The sequence below is a fragment of the Plecotus auritus genome (assembly GCF_963455305.1).
Source record: "Plecotus auritus genome assembly, chromosome: 6".
NCBI lineage: Eukaryota > Metazoa > Chordata > Mammalia > Chiroptera > Vespertilionidae > Plecotus > Plecotus auritus.
In genome coordinates this window covers 177626529-177646551 of record NC_137773.1, presented here as the reverse complement: position 1 = coordinate 177646551, position 20023 = coordinate 177626529, and the positions used below count along the sequence as shown (strand labels likewise).

Here is a 20023-nt window from a genome sequence, read left to right as displayed (position 1 = left end):
ATATAGTGTATTAGAATGGTGATGTACTGTGGAGAAAAGCAAGGGAGAGACGGTGACGGTTGAGGTATGATTTTGAACAAATGAGAGAACACCTAAGGGAGGTGGGGAGGCCCATGATGATGTCGGAGCCAGGAGTGGGCCAAGTGGAGGGAACAGGGAGCTGAAGTTGGCGTGTGCCCAGCAAGGGGAGCAGCAGTGAGAAGCCCATAAGAGGAGTGGAATAGAGTGCGGATGAGAGGCAAAGCTAGGGGAGACTGCAGAGGACACTGAAGACCATCACGAGGACGCTGGCTTGTGTTTTGAGGAGGGTAACGCAGTGGAGCAAAGGGGTAATCTTAAGGTTCGAGTGACTGCTTTGTAGAGAAGAGAATATGAAGTGGGATAAGGGGAAATCAGGGAAACCAGTTTGGAGGCCATTGCAGTCATCCCAGCTGGTGCAGTAGAGTAGGGGTTTAGCAAATAAAAATATAGGCCACCCGTTTGGTAAAGTACATGATTGTCTAACCACTGTGCTGTACACCTGAAACTAATACAAAATTACATTGAATGTAAGTTGTAATTGAAAAATTTAAAAAATATAGGAACCTAGTTAAATTTGAATTTCAGGTAAATAAGTATGTATATTATACTAGTGGCCCGGTCACTATTCGCCCTTTATAATAGAAGTGCCAACCAAATTCACGATCAACAATGACAGATGGAAACACATGTACGATTGGTGCCAGCGAGAGCTTTATATGTATTGCGCATGTGCAAGTCAACTTAGACTTTTATATAGAACAAACTTGCTTAATTAGACGTGCTTTCTGATTTAGCTAAACTTTTCCCAGCCCAGTGAAGCACCCCAACTTCTCTTTTAGGTAACTGTCAGCAACACAGCAGTAAATATCAACACACAGCTTATTATTGGTCACGCAGGGAGAACAAAGGGTAAAATATTTAACTGCAGCAGTGTTTGACTATATTCAGTGCAGTGAGAAAACCTGAAGTCATTTTCAAGGTCCATCATTTCAGTTGGATCAAGATTCTAAGCTTTCTAAATCTCCATTTTCCGGCTAATGAAAAGAAAATGGATTCCACCGAGTCTCCTATCTACCTACTCCAGGACTTCTGTGAGGATTAAATGAGATGAGGCAGGGAAAACACTTCACAGACATTTGGTTACAGTGTAAAATGTTTGTACCTGGCTATAAAGCAAGTCATGTTCCTGGGCTGAAGAAACTGCAAGGAGGCTAGTTGCTAGGGAGAGGAAGCCGGGCGTTGCTATGTGAGGTCATTACCTGGATAGAGGGAAGGACACAGCATATTAGCCTTTTATATAGATAGATCCTTTTTAAATTAAAAAAAATTTTTGTTAACCCTCACCTGAGGATATTTTTCCATTGCTTTTCAGAGAGTGGAAGGAAGTGAAGTGGGTGGGAGAGAGAGAAACGTGTGAGAGATACATCGATTGGTTGCCTCCTAAGCAGGTATGTACCCTTGACTGGAATCGAACCCGAGAACCTTCAGTCCAACAGCTGATGTGCTAACAGCCAAACCAGCTAGGGCTCTTCTGCCCATTTTTAACCAGTTTGGCGTTTGTTTTTCTGGTATTGATTGTACATCTCCTGCTGGGGAGCAAGCTGCAACCCGGGCATGTGCCCTTGACCAGAATCGAACTCCAGACCCTTCAGTCTACAGGCCAACGCTCTATCCACTGAGCAAACCCAGCTAAGGCTGCATAAGTTCTTTATACATTTTGGATATTAAGCTTTTATTAGCTATGTGATTTACAAATATTTTCTCCCATTCTGTAGATTGCCTTTTCATTTTGTAATGTCTCCTATTTCATTTATAAATTTATTTGAGGATAAAAATGCCTGCCTCACAAAATCATTAACCTTGTATCTTGCAATGTATCTAGCACTGCTCCTGGCATATAGCTGGGGTTGTGTAGCTGTATCTTGCAATGTATCTAGTGCTGTGCCTGGCACATACTTGATCCTGTGGTGTGTACTTCACATTCTTGCAAAAGAACTGGTTATAAACACCTAAATTCGTGTTTTTCTGGAAGATTAGGAAACTTCAATGTAACAGATTTCTCTAAAGAAGGTTAAATTATATAAAAAGTATACTAAATATCTATATTTATTCAGAACTTGTTTTATTCAGATGTATGTGTAGGAATCTATGGTAATATGTAATGATACATATAAATGTTCTGTGAGATCAGAGAGACAAAAATTTTTTAATATATTTTATTGATTTTTTACAGAGAGGAAAGGAGAGGGATAGAGAGCTAGAAACATCGATGAGAGAGAAACATTGATCAGCTGCCTCCTGCACACCCCCTACTGGGGATGTGCCCGCACCCAAGGTACAGGCCCTTGACTGGAATCGAACCTGGGACTCTTGAGTCCACAGACCAACGCTCTATCCACTGAGCCAAACCGGTTAGGGCCAGAGATAAAAAAATTTAGAAATTGGGCTTGTTTCATGAAATCTAGGCTGTACAACTATCATAATGAACTGTGTGTAGGATGCAGAGTATGGTATTGGCAGTAGGCAGCTGCTCAGGAGAGGTGTGGGAAGGCTTTTTAAAAAATATATTTTATTGATTTTTTACAGAGAGGAAGTGAGAGGGATAGTTAGAAACATCGATGAGAGAGAAACATCTATCAGCTGCCTCCTGCACACCTCCTACTGGGGATGTGCCCGCAACCAAGGTACATGCCCTTGACTGGAATCGAACCTGGGACCTTTCAGTCCGCAGGCTGACGCTCTATCCACTGAGCAACACTGGTCAGGGCTGTGGGAAGGCTTTTGCACCAATCACTCGCTCTTCGTCTAGCTGCTTCACTGCCCACCTCCTCAGCTCTCTTGGCATTCCAAGATCCTGTTGTCCAGGAAGAACTACTTATACATTAAATCATTGTATGAAGGCAATGAAGTGGGGTTTATTGGGCTTTTTCTAAAAGGAGATTATTAGTAGGGTGGCAAGAGAAAAGACGTAGAAAGCAGAGGCTGGAAGTCGGATTTGCTATTTCACAGGTGACGGGGCTCTCTGGTGGTAGCAAGGAGAGAAATTTGTACGAAGTTTAACAACAGAGAATGCCCGTTTCTGGCTCATAGGTAATGGGAGTTTTCACTAATTGAGTGAAAATATAACTACTGAACTGTCCTCATCTACATATCATCACCAGTAAAGCAATCTTGGGGGGATTATATTAACCTTTTAATTAATGTGTTTTTTAATAGGAATAATCATCAGAAATGAATTTTAATGTCTGGAATATCAAAGATATGCTCAGTATTCCCTCAGCCTCTGGGTAAGTTTTTCGGTTATATAGTCTGACACTTAAAGATCTTTTAGTTATATTTCATAGAAAAAGGCTCCCTTCCTGTTGGTTAGAGTTACCCCATATAGTTTCTTCCCTTGCCGGTACTGCTGCACCCTCCCCTTCTTGTCTTTTCCTTTCGCCTGTTTTATGGTGATAAAAGCGCTGTGCACTCAGCCAAGTGTGTCACTGAGCAACGACGCTGTGTCCGGCCCTGGGCCTAGGGTCTATGATGCCCGGGGACTGTGCGAGTTAGCCAGCTTGGGCGACCGAAGCCAAGTGCATAGACGGATGGCTTAGCCAACAGAACTCCTCTCCGTTTTGGAGGCTGGAAGTCCTAGAACTTGATGCCAGCACAATTAGTTTCTGGGGAGAGGCCCCTTCCTGGCTTGCTGTGTCCTCACATGGTAGAGAGAGAGATAGAGAGAGAGAGAGAGAGAGAGAGAGAGAGAGAGAGAGAGAGAGGGCCCATCAGGAGGGCCCCACCTTCATGGTGGTGTATGTTGTAGGTTTAAAAGTTTACGTAAATGATAGGTAATAGTGCTCATTTAGTTTTCACTTTTTTCTGAACTCAAAATTAGATTTTGAGACTTAGTCATGTGGTTATATGTAAATCTAGCTTATTGCTTCAGTTATATGCATATGCCAAATCCCTTTAGTGATGAAAAGATTCAACTTTTAAAAAGATAATGTTCTCTTAATCCCTAGAAATTTTATGAACTTTGATCTCCAAAATGGTGTTAATACCCTACAGTGCTATTGTACAAGCAATAATGGTGTTATTGTTTGAATTCCCATCTGATTGTTCCCAGGTTATTGTAATCAAAATACCTGGCATTCAACTTTTCCTTGGTTCTGTATAGGCCAGTGGTCGGCAAACTCATTAGTCAACAAAGCCAAATATCAACAGTACAACGATTGAAATTTCTTTTGAGAGCCAAATTTTTTAAACTTAAACTTCTTCTAATACCACTTCGTCAAAATAGACTTGCCCAGGCCGTGGTATTTTGTGGAAGAGCCACACTCAAGGGGCCAAAGAGCTGCATGTGGCTCGTGAGCCACAGTTTGCCGACCACGGGTATAGGCCATAGTGGCAGTGTTCAGGGGACTGGGAAGTCAGAATAAGCTAGCACTCTGCCCAGAATATTCTAAAATGAATAGTGATTTTTTTTGTTCAAGATGTTTTCCACTTGCTAGACTTTTCTTTTCTTGCTTAATTTCAGGACCACTAAGTCATCTAGCTGGGCTAATAATCAGAGTGATTATTCCAGTCTCAGTGACTCTCAGTTCCTCTTTGGATCCCAGTTCTGTCCAGAAAGTTCAGAGACCCTGTCAGCACCTTTGGACGTTGGTGTCAATTTGAGAGACCCAAAACCGTTACCAAAGGGTTCTCTGGATGTGAGTCTGACTGTCAGAATTTCTCTGCACACATTTCACCGCCATTATGGAGATAAGCTATAAAGATGACTTATTCTGTTGAATTATATTTACTCTTCTGAATGGATTTGTGCTTATTGGTGATTCGCTTGACTTGGTAGTTTGAAATGGAGGAAATATCTATATTTGCAGTTTCTTCTATTACTAAAGCATCCTATATAATCCTATATAATAAAATGGTAAAATGCAAATTGACTGAACAGCGAAACGACCGGTCGCTATAATGCACACTGACCACCAGGGGGCAGACGCTCAGCGCAGGAACTGCCCCCTGGTGGTCAGTGTGCTCCCAAGGAGGAGCGCCGCTCAGCCACAAGCTGCGTTGACAGCTGGCAAGCGCAACAGTGGTGGCGGGAGCCTCTCCCTCCTCCACGCACAGCACTAAGGATGTCCGATGGACATCCCCCGAGGGCTCCCAGCCTGCTAAAGGGCACAGGCAGGGCTGAGGGGAACACCCCCAAGTGCACAGATGTGCACTGGGCCTCTAGTGTAGAATTGTCCCAGTACCTTGACCACTTCTAGAGAGATCCAAATATTGCATGACATTTTCTATGACTAGTTATACTATTATTTATAAACATTTCATAGGAAAAAAACTTTAGAAAAATTGGAATAAAGTACATAAATTTTATTTCAGATGGACATTTTTCTAGGTAATTTCAGGTGCTTTGTGGATTATAGTGTACTGTGCTACCTTATCTCCTTGAAGAAGGACATGAGGGTTCTGAGTTAATAAATAAGGGCCAGAATGAGAAACCAAGTCTCTTGAGTCCTTGACTTTTTAAGACCAGCATGTCTTCTGTGAGTCAGAAATAATTTTATGTATTTATTTATTTTGGTCTAGAACTAGATTTGATTTTATATACAGATTCATCTGCATCGATAGAAACTTAACAAGTAAGATTAGCGCAGTGCTTTAGCGGTAGGATATGCTGTGAGATGAGCGTTTCAGTACAAAAACTGTGCCCAGGCATGAAGGAGCAATGCACACCCTGGCTGCTCCACAGTGCGCTTTGCATCGGATGCAGGGATGTGTCCGCATCCCACTGGCCAGTTCATGTCCTCTTACCAGTTACTCTAGTCCACCAGCAGCTGAGCAACAGCAATTGGAGTTAAACTTGTTAATATGAAAATGTTAACACCTCACCTCAGAGATAGCATAAATAATTCTGTATGGTAAACAAACTGAGGGTTGCCAGAGGTGGGGAGAGGGGTAGGATGTTGGGCAGAAAAGGGGAAGGGGATTAAAAAATACAAACTTTCAGTTATAAAATAAGTCCCAGGAACATAATGTACAGCATAGGGCATAGAGTCAATAACCTATAATAATAAAAGCGTAATATGCTAATTAGACCGGACATCCTTCCAGACAACCTTCCGGACGAAGCTGGGGCTGTGAGGGAAGCCTGGGTCCTGGATGCCTGCGAGTGGCCGAAGGGAAGCCCGGGTCCCAGGTGCCAGAGGAAAGCCGGTGCCAGCAGCCGGGGGAAGGAAGGCCTACTCTTCACAAATTTTGTGCATCGGGCCTCTAGTGTTGTAATAACTATGTAACGTGACAGATGGTTACTAGACCTAGATCACACAGGTGATGATCTATCACTTCGGAAGGTCTATAAATGTTGAATTGCTATGTTGTACATCTGAAACTAATATAAATAATATTGTATATCAACTATAATTAAAAATAAAATTTTAAAGATATAAATAAAATAGTTGATGGGAAAAAATAATTAGCTGTTGTTGCCTTTAAATTTATGCAATTGATTTTAAGCCATTTTAGCTGGCATTTTATATCTCTCTGGGCCAGTAAGGCAGAAACTATATTAATAAAAAGAGTTGCTTTTTTAAAAAATATAATTTTCTTGTATATATGAACAAAAAAGTAAATACTACATGCTATGTTATTTAACATTATGATTTGCACTTACTAGGATTATGATTATGACTCTGCATTGTATAGAACATAGTGAATGTTCCAGGTATTTTTATATGTGAAATGCTATAATGATTTTTTAACAGAATGAACCTAGTATTTTCACAAAGTACCAGACAAAGCCCCAGCTGTTTGAAGAAGATATAAATGATGGAGGCTTGTTTCCCCTTCCTTTGCCACTTGGAAAATCAAAAGGCCTTTTGGAACAGTTCGAGGAGAAAAAGAAAATAGCAAAAGATAAATGTGACAGGTATGCAAACCTTTCAAGTAGACAAGGTACCTTCTCTTTTATGAGGGAAACAGAAAATGGAATGCCAATAGTAATTCAATTTCAGCATGATAGCACTCTTGCCTTCATAGTTCACCTAATTATTACTCTTGTCGGGCCAGTGTGGCTCAGGGGTTGAGTGTAGACCTATGAACCAATAGGGTCACAGTTTGATTCCTGGTCAGGGCACATGCCCAGGTTTCAGGCTCAGTCCCCATTAGGGGTGTGCAGGAGGCAGCTGATCAATGATTCTCTTTCATCATTGATGTTTCTATCTCTCTCCCTTCCTCTCTGAAATCAATAAAAATATATATTTTTAAAAAATTACTCTTTATTTGCTTTCTTGTCAGTATAACTTGTGGCAGATTTGAATATGGCTGCCACAGTTTTGGCCCCTCTGAAAAGTCAGCTAAAGGACTTCCTAGAGAAATGCAACATTCAAGTAGCATTATGTTTATTCTACCCAAAATTCTCCCTTTAATTTGTTTTATTTTCAGATCATCGGAATTAGGAAATAAGATAACATTATTTGTTTTAGGAGCAAGAACATAGCATGTGCCCTAGCTGGTTTGGCTCAGTGGATAGAGTTGGCCTGCAGACTGAAGGGTCCCAGGTTCAATTCCAGTCAAGGGCACATGCCTGGGTTGCGGGCTTGATCCCCAGCGGGGGGCTGCAATGTGGTGGTCAATCAATGATTCTCTCTCATCATTGATGTTTCTATCTCTCTCTTCCTCTCCTTTCCTCTCGGAAATCAATAAAAAAATATATTTAAAAAAAAAGAACATAGCATGGGAATTCTTAAGTCCACAGTGCAGGCTGATTTTCTCACTTTGAAATGTTGCTATTTTTTCAGATAAACCCTAAATTTTATATTCTTTTAGTGTTACTGATTTTTAAAACAAATAGGTGAATAATTTAGAGCTGAAATATCTTCTATATATATAAAAGCCTAAGCGACCATTACAACGGACGACCAGAACGACCTGTCACTATGACACACACTGACCACCAGGGCGAAGACGCTCAATGCAGGAGCTTCCCCCAGCCCACAGGCCCGATCACCGATGGGGCCTGCCGGCCAACCTCCTGGTCCCTCCCCCTGGCCAGCAGGCCCCAATCACCTGATTGGGGTCAGGCTCCAGGCTGGGACAGGAAACCATGAGTGGGTGGCGGCAGACACAGGCGGTGAGGGAAGGAGGAGGCTGGAAACCTGATTGGCCCTGAACATCCGGCAAGACCTAGGGACCCCATCCATGCATGAATTTCATGCACCAGGCCTCTAGTTTTTAAATAAAGTGAAGCCATTGAGGAAATTAACGTGTTCATTTCTTAGTAAGTTATTACCAAGGCTACATCTTTAGGTATCACAAAATCATAACACCCAAGCAGAGATATACTTTATCATTTCTGTGGCAGTGAAGGTGTATTGCTTAGCATCACCACTAGTGCTCTGATGTTGAAGGAGCCAGAATTTTTTAAAGAATTCCTAGTTTAGGTATCTGTTATATTGCATAACTATCTTCCTTTAGTTAGAAAAGCAAAATGCTCTACTTGAAGACTTTGATTCTGCTGATGAAAATTTCCCAGACTTTGACAGACTTCTTTCCCCGAGGAATCCAGGCTCTAGCACCCTAGGGGCTTCTCAGAGGCCCCTCAAGGCTGTGGTAGGGGACTGCAGATGGGCAGGGCGCCCTCACCCTCTTACTGCTTCAGATAGCTCAGTCTTAATTTTTTTTGTTCTCTGGGCCTTTGGGTTATATTTTGTTTGATATTTCTGAACTGAAAAAATTCCTGAAACGTTGAGTCCTACTTGATATTTCCTTCCTTCCTTCCTTCTGGCCTTCCCTCCCTTTACTTCCTTCTTTCTCTCGTTTCATTTTCTCCTCTATTTTTTGTAGTGAAATGAATTTCTGTTAATAATTATTTACAAGATGGCAAAAATGTATATAGTATTTACAAAGAGGAAATAAATGATGAGGACTCTGGAGAATTTCTATTAAAAAGAATTCAAGGCAGTGGCCCCTTGCCAGTCCCCTGAACCTGCTTCTTGCTTCAGCAGTGGACAGAACAGACCCAGGACCACCCTTCCTTCCAGCCTCTGACCACCCTCCAACCTCTTTTCCAACCACCTCAGCCATCCTCATCCTCTGAGACCAGCCAGTATTGTTTTTTACCTTAACTCCCTATTGCCGAACAACCATGAGCTCCCAAACTCATAAGAATTATTCCATCGAGGTGGAGGCTGCGGTCAACCGCCTGGTCAGCCTGCCCCTGCGGCTCCACACCCACCTCTCTCTGGGCTTCTGTTTTGACCATGACGGTTCTGGAGGGTGTGGGCCACTTCTGTGAGTTGGCCGAGAAGAAGCGTGAGGGTGTCCAGTGTCTCTTAAAGATGCAAACCAGCACGGTGGCTGCATTCTCCGCCAGGACGTGCTGAAGCCTTCCCCAGATGAGTGGGCGAAACTCAGGATGCCGTGGAAGCCCACACAGTCACAGAGCACCCGAACCAGGCCCTGTCGGAGCTGCAGGCCCTGGATTCTACCCACACAGGCCCTCTGCTCTGACCTCCTGGAGAACTGCTTCCTGGGTGAGGAGGTGAAGCTCATCAAGAAGATGGGCGGCACCTGACTCACCTCTGCAGGCCCCCAGGCTGGGCGGGGCAGTTATCTCTTCAAAGGCTCCTCCTCAGTGGAGGGGTCAATGGGGGGAACAAAGGAAGGACATTTATAATACTTTCAACAATAAAGTTTTTGGTTTTTTTTTTAAAGAACAGCTGCTCCTCTAGCATGACTAGGAGCCTTAGAGCCCAGAGGCCATTGCGGGACCCTCTGCATCCCCTGGTGTCTGGCTTTTGCCTGAGCCTCTCCCTGGAACCACTAGTCATCCTTTTAACCACCCCGGAGCCCTCTCCCATGAACCAAATGGAAACGTTCACGCTTAAAATACTGATTTATATGATAGGCAGAAAGATCATAATTTTAATAAATTCTGGCAAAAAACAAAATCCGATATAGCTATAGAAACATTTTTCAATCTTTATATCCTTATCTCTCTGTAACCACTCTAGATGGCCCAGGAAAATTATATAAACTATGACTACATTTTCCTAATGTTCAAAATTGCCTTTCTTTTTTGCTTAGTTTTCTATGTAGGAATCGTAAGTCTATTCCCAAATGCTGCAGCCAAACTGAAAAAGCTGCTTGTTACATATTTAGACACATCAGAAGTTCTTTCAGTGTCATTTTCTTCTCAGAGGCATCCTTCCTAATTCTGATCTGAACTTGGGACTCAGTCTGTAGTGCAGCTGTTCTCTGAGTTGGATCCTCTGCCTTGGATTCTATGTCCGCTTCTTTCTTAGTTTACTCCTTGGGTTTGGTGAAGCATATATTTCAGAAACTTTCTGATAACAGTTCATGACACCTAAACAATTTTTTGAGAACTTGTGTATCTGAAGTTCTTCATTTTCCCCTCACAGTTCATGGCAAATTAGGCTGGATATAAAATTCTAGATTGGAAATTCTTTTCCCTCAGCATTTCTAAAGCATTGCTTCCTTGCCCTGTTGCTTTATATGTTGCTTTTTAAAATCTGATGCCATTCTGATCCTTGATCCTGTGTATGTCACTTTTTTCTTTCTGGAAGTCCTTAGGACCTTCTCATTATCCACAGAGTTTTGAAATTTTATAGTAATGTGCTTTAATGTGGCATGTTGTAATCCTTCAGCATGGGGTAGTTCCTTTTGACCTATAAACTTAGGTCTTTCAGTTCTGGGAATTTTTATTATATTTCTGAAAAACCTCCTCTCTATTTTCACTCTTCTTTCTTTTTTATCTCCAATGTTGGGTACGTGTTGGATCTCCTGCATTGATTCTCTAACTTTTAAAAACTATTTTCCATCTCTTTGTCTTTTGTTCTATTTTCTATCATCTGTCCTTAGCTATTTCTACCATATTTTTATCTCTACTTCTATTTCTGTTTCTAACTATTGTATTTCTTTAATTTCTGTTATATTTCTAGGTACCCAATTCTCTGCTTTTATATTTTAATAACATTCTATTCTTTACATCCTTGATTAATTTATTTTTTATTTTTAATATATATGTATTTAGATATTTTTAATATTTTTATATTGGTAATATACCAATATCTTTCATGGAAAAAAAAAACACCATATGGTTTGTAGATTTCCAAATGGTTCTATTAAATTCTCCTTTCAAAGTCGGTCTGGTGGAGCACGAAAAGATTTGGTATGAAGAGTTGTCCTATTGGGGTTTGAAAGTTGATATTTTTATTTGTATTATGTAGATTAAAGAAACAAAAACTGTAAAATGTTTAAGTGACAATCCATATCTGAATCTTGTCAAAAGCAGGATATTAATTTGAGGAATAATTATAATTTCTTTTCCATTAGAAATGAATATTGCCCAGCAGGCATGGCTCAGTGATTGAGCGTGGACCTATGAATCAGGAGGTCACAGTTCGACTCCCGGTCAGGGCACATGCCTGGGCTGCCATCTTGATCCCCAGTGTGAGCGTGCAGGAGGCAGCCGATCAATAATTCTGTCTCATCATTGACCTATCTCTCGCTCCCTCTCCCTCTCTCTCTGAAATCATTAAAAAATATATTAAAAAAGAAATTAATATTGTTCCCACTATGATAGTCAAAATAATAGTCATTAGACTAAGATGTGTCCAGGAGTTAGGAGTCAATGAGGTGATAGGAATTTTTCAGCTCTGTTATCTTATGGGAGCTAAGATGTATACGTAGTCCATCACTGACTCAAATGTAGTTATGTGCCATAGAACTGTCAAAGCCTGTCAGTCCTACTGTGGTAACTACGTGAGATGCTAAAATGTAGCCTCATTTAAGATCCATATAGAGTGAATTTTAAAGAGAAAAGTGGTTTGCCTTGGAAATGGTCATGGAAGTCTGTGTTCTCCTTCCTCAGCTGGACACTGAGGTTTCTCGGGGTTGGGTCTCCAACTCTGACCCAGGGCTAGTTTGATGCTACACTAGGTGGATGCCTGCCACTTCATGGAATCAGCTCTGTTTCAGTATTTCACAAACATGTACTCTCTTTTTCCTCTCCTCTTCTAGTGAGGCTCTACACAGCTTCATTTCCCACGTCCGAGAAAGCATTCACCAGGTAAGCAGAGCTACGTTTCAAAGAGTTGGAACATCTTACACTTGAAGAAGTTTAATAATTATGTTGTCTTGACTTTAGTTCATGTAGAATAGCAATATATTAACAACTTCTTATCATTAAATGACAATTCTCCAAGTTAGTAACAATCTGTGAATTTTTTTCTTAATTCTGGGTTTCTTAGTTGCAGACATCCGTGGAAAAGTCTGAGGAACGTCTCAGTTCAAGAAGCCAATCTATTCTGGATTCTCTGGAGACTGTGGCCAAGACCTGTGAGTGTCTCCTGTCTGAGGGCCTCAGCAGAGGGCCTGGAGCATGTGTGAGCTTTGTGACCCTGGCCAGGTTTCTGTAGGTAGTGAGGCTCCGGTCTGCGTTTCAGGGCCAGGCTGGGGACAGAAGGTTAGTCCTGACGAGGTGACGCGCACTAAACGGGGTAGGGGGCCCTCTGTGTGGGAAGGCCCCTGTCCCTAGATGCCTTTGGGGCAGCACTGATCATCCACCCAGTCACCGCTGGAGCTCTGCCAGATTTCTCAGCTCACTGCCCGAGGCAGTCGCAGCATCCCCAGTCTCAGTGGAATGGCTGGCTGTGCTGTCTAGAAAGGCATTGCTCCCGCAGGGCTTAGAAACAGAGACTGTTCCCTTAGGGCTTAGAAGTACCCCGTCACCTGTTGTTCTCCTGGCTGCCTTGGCTTCAGTGAGAGCTTTTTACATGAATCACAGAACCTTTCTGAACCTCAGTTACAGTTTGTGGTGTGTAGGGTTCCCTGCTCTGCCAATTAGTGAGTTACGTTTAGCTGAAACTACGATCCTGTCCCTGAATAAACACAAGAGCCATCACACAGCTCTCCCTCGGCGGACACCTCCCGGAACCAACAGCTAGACAGCAAGATGGTGGCTGCATCTGCACTTGTTTGCATTTGTCTGGGTGTTTATTTTCTATTTGAAACAAACTGAAGCCAACTTACTCAAATGCCATGGGATGGATTGCTCATGATTTACAAAAATTAATGCCTTTGTGTGGCTTCGAAATCAATCCCCATATGTCGGCAAAGAAGCACTGTACTGTCTGCTGGCTTCCAACCTGGGTATCCCACACACAGGGCAACTGTGCATCTGTTTGGAACCGGTTCTGGAAGCCTAGAGCTGCTACCCGCACAAGCAGCAGCAAGACAGAGCAGAAGCAAGCCGGCAACGCTGCCTTTGTGCAACGTGATGGCAAACCTCACCCTAAGTGCCCACGGAAAGCACTCTGCTTTCTGCATTAAAACTGCGTGAATTACAACCAGGACTGCAGCACGCTGTGACACGTACGGTCCAGACGGAATGGGAGCGCCCAAGGCCCCAACCCAAAATCAAGGCAGAGGGCACTGGCGCTCAGTCTGGCTTAGAGGAGGCGGGGGTCCTGACCCTCCAGCCCTGAGGGCTCCTTCACTGCCAGAAGGCAGGCCCCAGGAGCGAGCCAGCCGCAGCATGAGCAGGAAGACTGGCATCGCATTCATGAGAAAGCCAGTCGTTCTTGAAAATGGGCACCAGGACCTGTCCTCAGTCATGCCCTTTCCTGGTAGGTGGTGGTCAGGAGCAGGAAGTTAGTCCCTGGGAGAGCATCAGACAAATCCTCCGTCCCCAGCCAGGCAGCCCAGCCGGCCCAGAGCACTGGACTTGCAGTCACACGAGCTGCAGGCGTCAGTGTGAGCGCGCCGTGCCCCGCGCCGTGCCCCGCGCCGTGCCCCGCGCCGTGCCCCGCGCCGTGTCCCTAGGAAAGGGGAGTCTGCGGCGGGAACGAGCTCTCTGTGGCGTGTGATTGGTGCCTTCACAGGAGGTCCTTCCCGTCACAGTCGGCCTGTTCACCCGGAAGGCTTACTCAAAGCCATTTAATCGACCTCTTCCTGTTCTTCCTCTAAGGACACCAGGGCCCGGAGTAATGAAATGAGTTTCTGCCCTGGCTGGTGGGGTCAGTGGTTAGAGCATTGGCCCGCATTCGATTCCCAGTCAAGGGCACGTACCTGGGTTTCAGGTTTGATCCCAGCCCCCCATCAGGGCTCCCGCAGGAGGCACCCAATTGATGTTTCTCTCTCCCCTTCTCCCGCCCTCCCTTCCACTCTCTCCAAAGCAATGGCACTCCTAAGCCAGCACACAGACTGGGGTGAGACGAGGTCCCACTGCCCCTGGTTCTGTTTTCCCTGAGCTGCTCCTTGGATGTGTGTGTTGCGTTAGGAGAGGAGTTACGTTCTGATAAACAAAGGTAGAAAGATAAAAATATACAAAAGCATGGGGAAGATATCCTTGGGTGAGGATTTAAAAAATAAATAGAATGGATGACCAAAGCCATCCACACCCTACTTTGTCTTGGGTTTAGGTGAGCTGTTAGAAGAGAGCCGTACTTTCACCCAATCGGTATCAGTTCTACTGAAAAATATGGTCATTTGGCCCAGGCCAGTTTGTCTTAGTGGACAGAGCATCGGTCTGCGGACCGAAGGGTCCTGGGTTCAATTCCGGTCAAGGGCATGGACCTCGGTTGCAGGCTCCTCCCCAGCCTGGACCCTGGTCTGGGCTCGTGTAGGGGGCGACCAATTGATGTGTTTCTCTCACCTTGACATTTCTCTCTGGCTTTCCCTCTCCCTTCCACTCTCTCTAAAAATCAATGGGAAAATACCCTTGGGTGAGGGTTAAAAAAAATTTAAAAATATATGTATATGATCACTAGGATAATAAAAAGAAGGAGCCACTATACAAAATTAGAAAATATCTCATTTTGGAAAATAGATAACTCTTACATCAAAACTAATTTCATATGAATCGATGTATTAATATAATCATAAAGAGAACTGTAAGAAAACAGGGCAACATTTTTATAATTTTAGAAGAACGCCTTTCTGAGCAAGGCACATGTAATGAAGAAGAATGAGGCCCGTCTGTGTGAGCCATGCTGGAGGGAGATGTTGACTCCTTGTTAAATGAAAAGAGCTCATTTGCACACAGTTTGCTCCAGGACACACCTCGTGGAGGAGTGGGACCAGTCAGTGAACAGTGGGAAGAGTCGCTTGGAAAAGGGGGCACTGAGGAATCTCCTTTTATACACGGGCCCCGAGCCGGCGGCTCTGGCTCTCCGCACGGCTGGGAAAGCAAAACCACAGAGGTGGGACAGTCGCTGGTCGTCAGCGGAGAAGCATCAGAACCCAGTCTCGTCTCAACGGAGCCGCTCTCCGATCGCTCAGAACCGTGGTCGGCAAACTGCGGCTCGCGAGCCACATGCAGCTCTTTGGCCCTTGGAGTGTGGCTCTTCCAGAAAATACCACGGCCTGGGCGAGTCTATTTTGAAGAAGTGGCGTTAGAAGAAGTTTAAAGAAATTTCAATTGTTGTTCTGTTGATATTTGGCTCTGTTGACTACTGAGTTTGCCGACCACTGGCTCGGAAGGAACAATGCCGCAAATCCTCTTCACAGGGAGACCGACAGATTGGCCAGAACATGGGAATGGATTTAAAGTGGCATTTTTACAAAAAAGTTAAAAATATCTGCTGTTTAGAGCCAAGGCAGAAATGAAGTGAGTCCCCTTCTAGAGGACAGGGACACACACACACACACACATGCGCGTGCACACCCATGATCTGTTTCTATGGATATGCATATGTAGCAATACAAAATTCTAGAAACTGCTCATAATGTGAAATCCAGGAAGTGGAGCCAAGGTCTGCATGGGAGAGGTCTGAGCATTTTTCATTGTATTCCACTATTATGGTTTTGAGTCATTTTCAGAAACTTTTAAAAGAAAAAAAAGACTTAGAAAGTAATGAGCTTAATACGAAAGCTCCTTAGGGAAGGCGTGTTTCCAGGGGACACGGGACACGGCTGTGCTCTGAGCGCCGCTCTGGAATCCAGCACTCCGCTTGCCTTCCTCGTTCTCTGCTTCTGTGTCGGCCATGTCCACTGTTGCTAAGGAACAGTGCTATTTAGGAAGTCATCCAGGGCAGGGTAACTACGTCTGCCTTCTCCTACAAATACCTACACAGACGTCTGGGAAACTGAACAATTGAGTTTAGGAACAGGAATCCAGTACTGGGAATAGAAGTAAACATCCTTTTTCTAACTGGTTGACACATGGACTTTAACTAAAAATCTCTTACGTTTTTATTGTGGTAAAATACACAGAACACGATTTTTTTTGCGCCACCACACCGGCCTGCCTAGTCCCAGTCCTAACAGCTCTTCCTTTGCCTCGGATTCTCGGTACCTGCTGCCTCCTGCGCCTGAATACCTCCCCTGATCTCTGCGGGGCCAGCTCCTTTTTCCCTCTGGTTTCTCCGTCTCCATCTTTGCTCACCTTATTTTTCCAGAGTGGGTGCCCCTCCTATTGTTGTCATAACCCCCATGGAAGCATCCGTTCCACGCTCATCCTGTGCATGTTTACTTGGTTACTGCCATTTGGAGCTCAGGCTGTGGCTCCAGACCGGGCTGATCCTTCTTTAGATCCTCGTTTTAGGGCTCCCTGCTCTTCAGCCCGCTGGCCCTTCTCTCTCTCTCTCTCTCTCTCTCTCTCTCTCATTGACTAAACGTAAGAGCATCTCCACATGACAGCAGTCTGGCAGCAGTCTGGCAAGAGGATGGCGATGACTCATTGCAACAACGTGTCATTAAATAAATAATGTGAATCCATAAGCAAAGGAGGGAGCCACTCAGTCCTGAGCAGCCAGCACTCAGGTCACCAGGCCCAGTAGAGCCCAGGGAATGGGGTTAAGAAGTGGAGGGGAGACGTGATGGTAGAGCACACACGGTGCCACCGCAGAGAGGGGGACACCCAAGCCAGACAGGAAAGGACGTTTCCGGGAGGAGACAGAGCAGAGGAAGGACAGCAACTGGAAGGAAGCCCCGTGGGACGGGTGGTGGCTGACTGGAGGGTAGGGTGACAGGTTGGAGGCAGAAGTGCTCCAGGCTGAGGGAGGAGTGGCACAAGGCCAGAGGGGGAGAGGCCGCTTAGGAAACATTGCCTAGAGATGCGGGGGGGGGGGGGGGGCAGGGGGGGGCGCGGAGGGGGCGGGGATGAGCCAATGTAAAGTGGGGCCAGCGGGGTGCCATTGAAAGTTTCAGTGAAGATTTCAGAGGGGCCATGACCATACCTGCTTTCTAGGAAGATCCCTCTGATGACAGGGCCCAGCAGGTGGCCAAGGAGGAGCTGTTCTCTGGGCCACAGGTTTGCGGGTCCCCAGAGGCGCTGAGGTTGAGTGTGCCAGGCCCGGGCTGTCCTTAGGGAGAGAGGAAGCCAGTGGAGGCAGCACCCTGTTCTGGCGTCCTCTCCTCACCTAGCAGAGCAGGCTCCGGGGCCATGCCAGCCCCTCACCACTGTGGCCTGGGCACCGTCTTCCCAAGGCGAATTGTCATTGTTCTGTATTTAGTGCAAGAAACGGCGCGAGCCCAGCGTGATGTGGTGTTGGAAGCGGTGCGGGACCAAGGCGGCACGGGGCAGGCGATCCTGGAGATGCAGAAGACGTTTGAAGCTGTGAGTATGACCCGGCTCCTCCCCCCGAGAGTGCTGTTGCCTGTCACTCCGGCCCGGAGAGGCATCTGTCATGGTGCAAATCTTCAGCCAGGAGCAGAGGCCACACGGCACAGGCCTCCTGGTAGCGGGCCGGGCAGGGTCAGCCTCCTTTCCCAGGGCCCCCCCCCCCCCCCCCCCCCCGCAGGCGCGGCCCGGCCTTGGCTTTGTCTGCCCCCTCTGCGGCCACTGTTGGTGACGCTCTTCCTTCTCACTGCCGTGCCCCAGCGACAGGCGGAGATCATGGAAATGAAGTCGGACCTGAAGCGCCTTGAAGCGGTAGCTGCCCAGCAGAGCAAGGACCTGCGGCAGCTGTGTGAGCAGCTGGCCCAGCTCGATGTGCCCGGCGCCCTCGCAGAGCTGAAGAGCTTCATCTCGGGGCCTCGGGGCCCCACGCACGTGAGAGACAGCACTTCCCAGACCTCACCCCTGCAGGCCCAGAGCCTCAGCCCCGCCCCGCAGGCCCAGGACCAGCGGTCCTCTGGGGAGCCAGCTGCGGGCCAGGCCCAGGCCCTCCCTGCGGCGCGGGATGTGAGGATGGGCACCCTGCGGCCCAGGGAGCTGGATGTCTGGGGTGAGGGAGCAAAGAGGGCAGCTCTCCCGGAAGAGGCAGCTGGAGGAGGGAAGAGAAGCAGGGGAGTCCGGGACAAGGCCGTGCAGACTAACTTCAAGAGTCAGCTGATTCCCAAGACGAGCTCGGAGAACAGTGGCGCCCGCATCCCGGGCCCCCAGGCCTCTGGCGTCAGGAAGCCGGCTGCCCAGGGGGCCTTGCGGCTTATGTGCCTGGACGTGGACAACTTTGTAACCGGCCCAAAGCGTCCAGCCAGAGACATGTTTCCAGGTGACCCTGGTGGGCAGGGGCTGGTGCCTGGCGGACACAGCGGGAAAGGCCAGCCGCCGCCCAGGAGCACCCGCAGAGGCAGGCCCCCCACCAGGAAGCAAGAGCAACCCCGAAGCAAAGCCTGTGCTTTCAACCCTAAGTGCCCCCCGCCTCCCGGTCCTGGCTCACAGGGGCCCCTCCCAGAGCAGCAGGAAGCCCGTGCTCAGCCCCTGCGTCGGGGGCTCCTGGGGCGGAACCCCACACAGCCCGATCCGGGAGGAGCGCTCAGACCCAGGACAGCGCGGGCAGCGCCCGGGGCCCTCCTGCAGCTCAGTGGGCACTCCTCCCAGGACAGCGGCCGGCGTTCTGACAGCTCCCAGGGGGACCCCCAAATGCGCTGGTTCAGCGACCTCAACCCGGAAAGCTCCCAGCCCCCGCAGGCCAGGCAGCCAGGGAGGACTGTGCTCTATGACCTGGGCTTTGACAGCAGCGATGACAGCTGCTGACGAGCCGGTGGCGCTGGCGGTGGCGGGTGTCCCCGGAAAGAGACACGGCCGCACCCGCTGCTCTCGGGGCCAGAGGGCCTGCTGGGGGGCAGGCTGGCGGTCTGGCACCCGGTGCTGCACGCCAGGCATTGGGAACAAGGGCACCCCTCCTTCCTGAAGTGAACAGTGGGGAGAGCTGGGCACCGCCGGGGCGGGGCGCTTTGTTGTGGGTGCGGGGCGCTGGCTCCCCGGGACCCTGAGAGCAGAGGGCCTCTCCGGGCGGTGCTGAGGAGCAGGCCTCCCAAACGCTTCTTCTTCCTCAAAACGTTCTCTGCCCGTGACCGATGCCTCTCGGGGCCTCCGACCGTTCCTCTTCACCCAGCGCTGCTGCGAGTGCGTCTGCATTTTGGTCAGGGGCCCGGCCATGAAGTCCGTCCTGGTGAACAGAGCGCTGCAGCTGCCGGCAGGCGACAGAGGTGGAGACCCGGGACCCCCCTCCACGCCGGGACCCCCCTCCCCCCGGGCTGCGGCCCGCGGCCTGCCTTTCGCTCAGGGCCGGTGGAGGGCAGGGCTTGGTGAGACGCTGCTTCCCCTTTACAACTTGCTGAAGTTTTTATTGTTTTGCAATGTGTTTCTTTTGTAAAAAATAAAAATAATAAAGATAAAGCTTTTCAAATGGTGCTTTCTCCTTCCGTCAAGCTCTTGGACTGCTCTCTCTCCAGCTGACCTCGGAAGCCGCGTCCGTAGTGAGATGCAGCCTTTCCTCCCCAGGATGCCGGCCTCCCTCCTCCACTGGCTGACTCACTGTCTGACAGTCCCCCCGGCCTCCCTCCTTCACTGGCTGACGGTCCCCCCGGCCTCCCTCCTCCACTGGCTGACTCATTGTCTGACGGTCCCCCCGGCCTCCCTCCTTCACTGGCTGACGGTCCCCCCGGCCTCCCTCCTTCACTGGCTGACAGTCCCCCCGGCCTCCCTCCTTCACTGGCTGACGGTCCCTCCCCCCGGCCTCCCTCCTTCACTGGCTGACGGTCCCTCCGGCCTCCCTCCTTCACTGTCTGACAGTCCCCCCGGCCTCCCTCCTTCACTGGCTGA

The 20023-nt window shown here is 47.5% G+C and overlaps 1 protein-coding gene across 2 annotated transcripts; it reads left to right on the top strand.

The window, feature by feature from the left end:
* Positions 1-2834: 2834 nt before the first annotated feature.
* On the top strand, positions 2835-19603 carry IHO1 (interactor of HORMAD1 1). 2 transcript variants are annotated; one of them, XM_080673538.1, is made up of 8 exons: positions 2835-3111; positions 3238-3308; positions 4541-4715; positions 6774-6937; positions 12052-12100; positions 12282-12369; positions 17487-17590; positions 17855-19603. In XM_080673538.1, exons 2-8 carry the CDS (start codon positions 3253-3255, stop codon positions 18950-18952), a joined length of 1734 nt encoding a protein of 577 aa, XP_080529664.1. In that variant the 5' UTR covers positions 2835-3111; positions 3238-3252; the 3' UTR covers positions 18953-19603. The 2 variants fall into 2 exon arrangements, with proteins under 2 accessions (XP_080529664.1, XP_080529665.1); XM_080673539.1 differs by having other exon boundaries at positions 2835-3308.
* Positions 19604-20023: the final 420 nt, after the last annotated feature.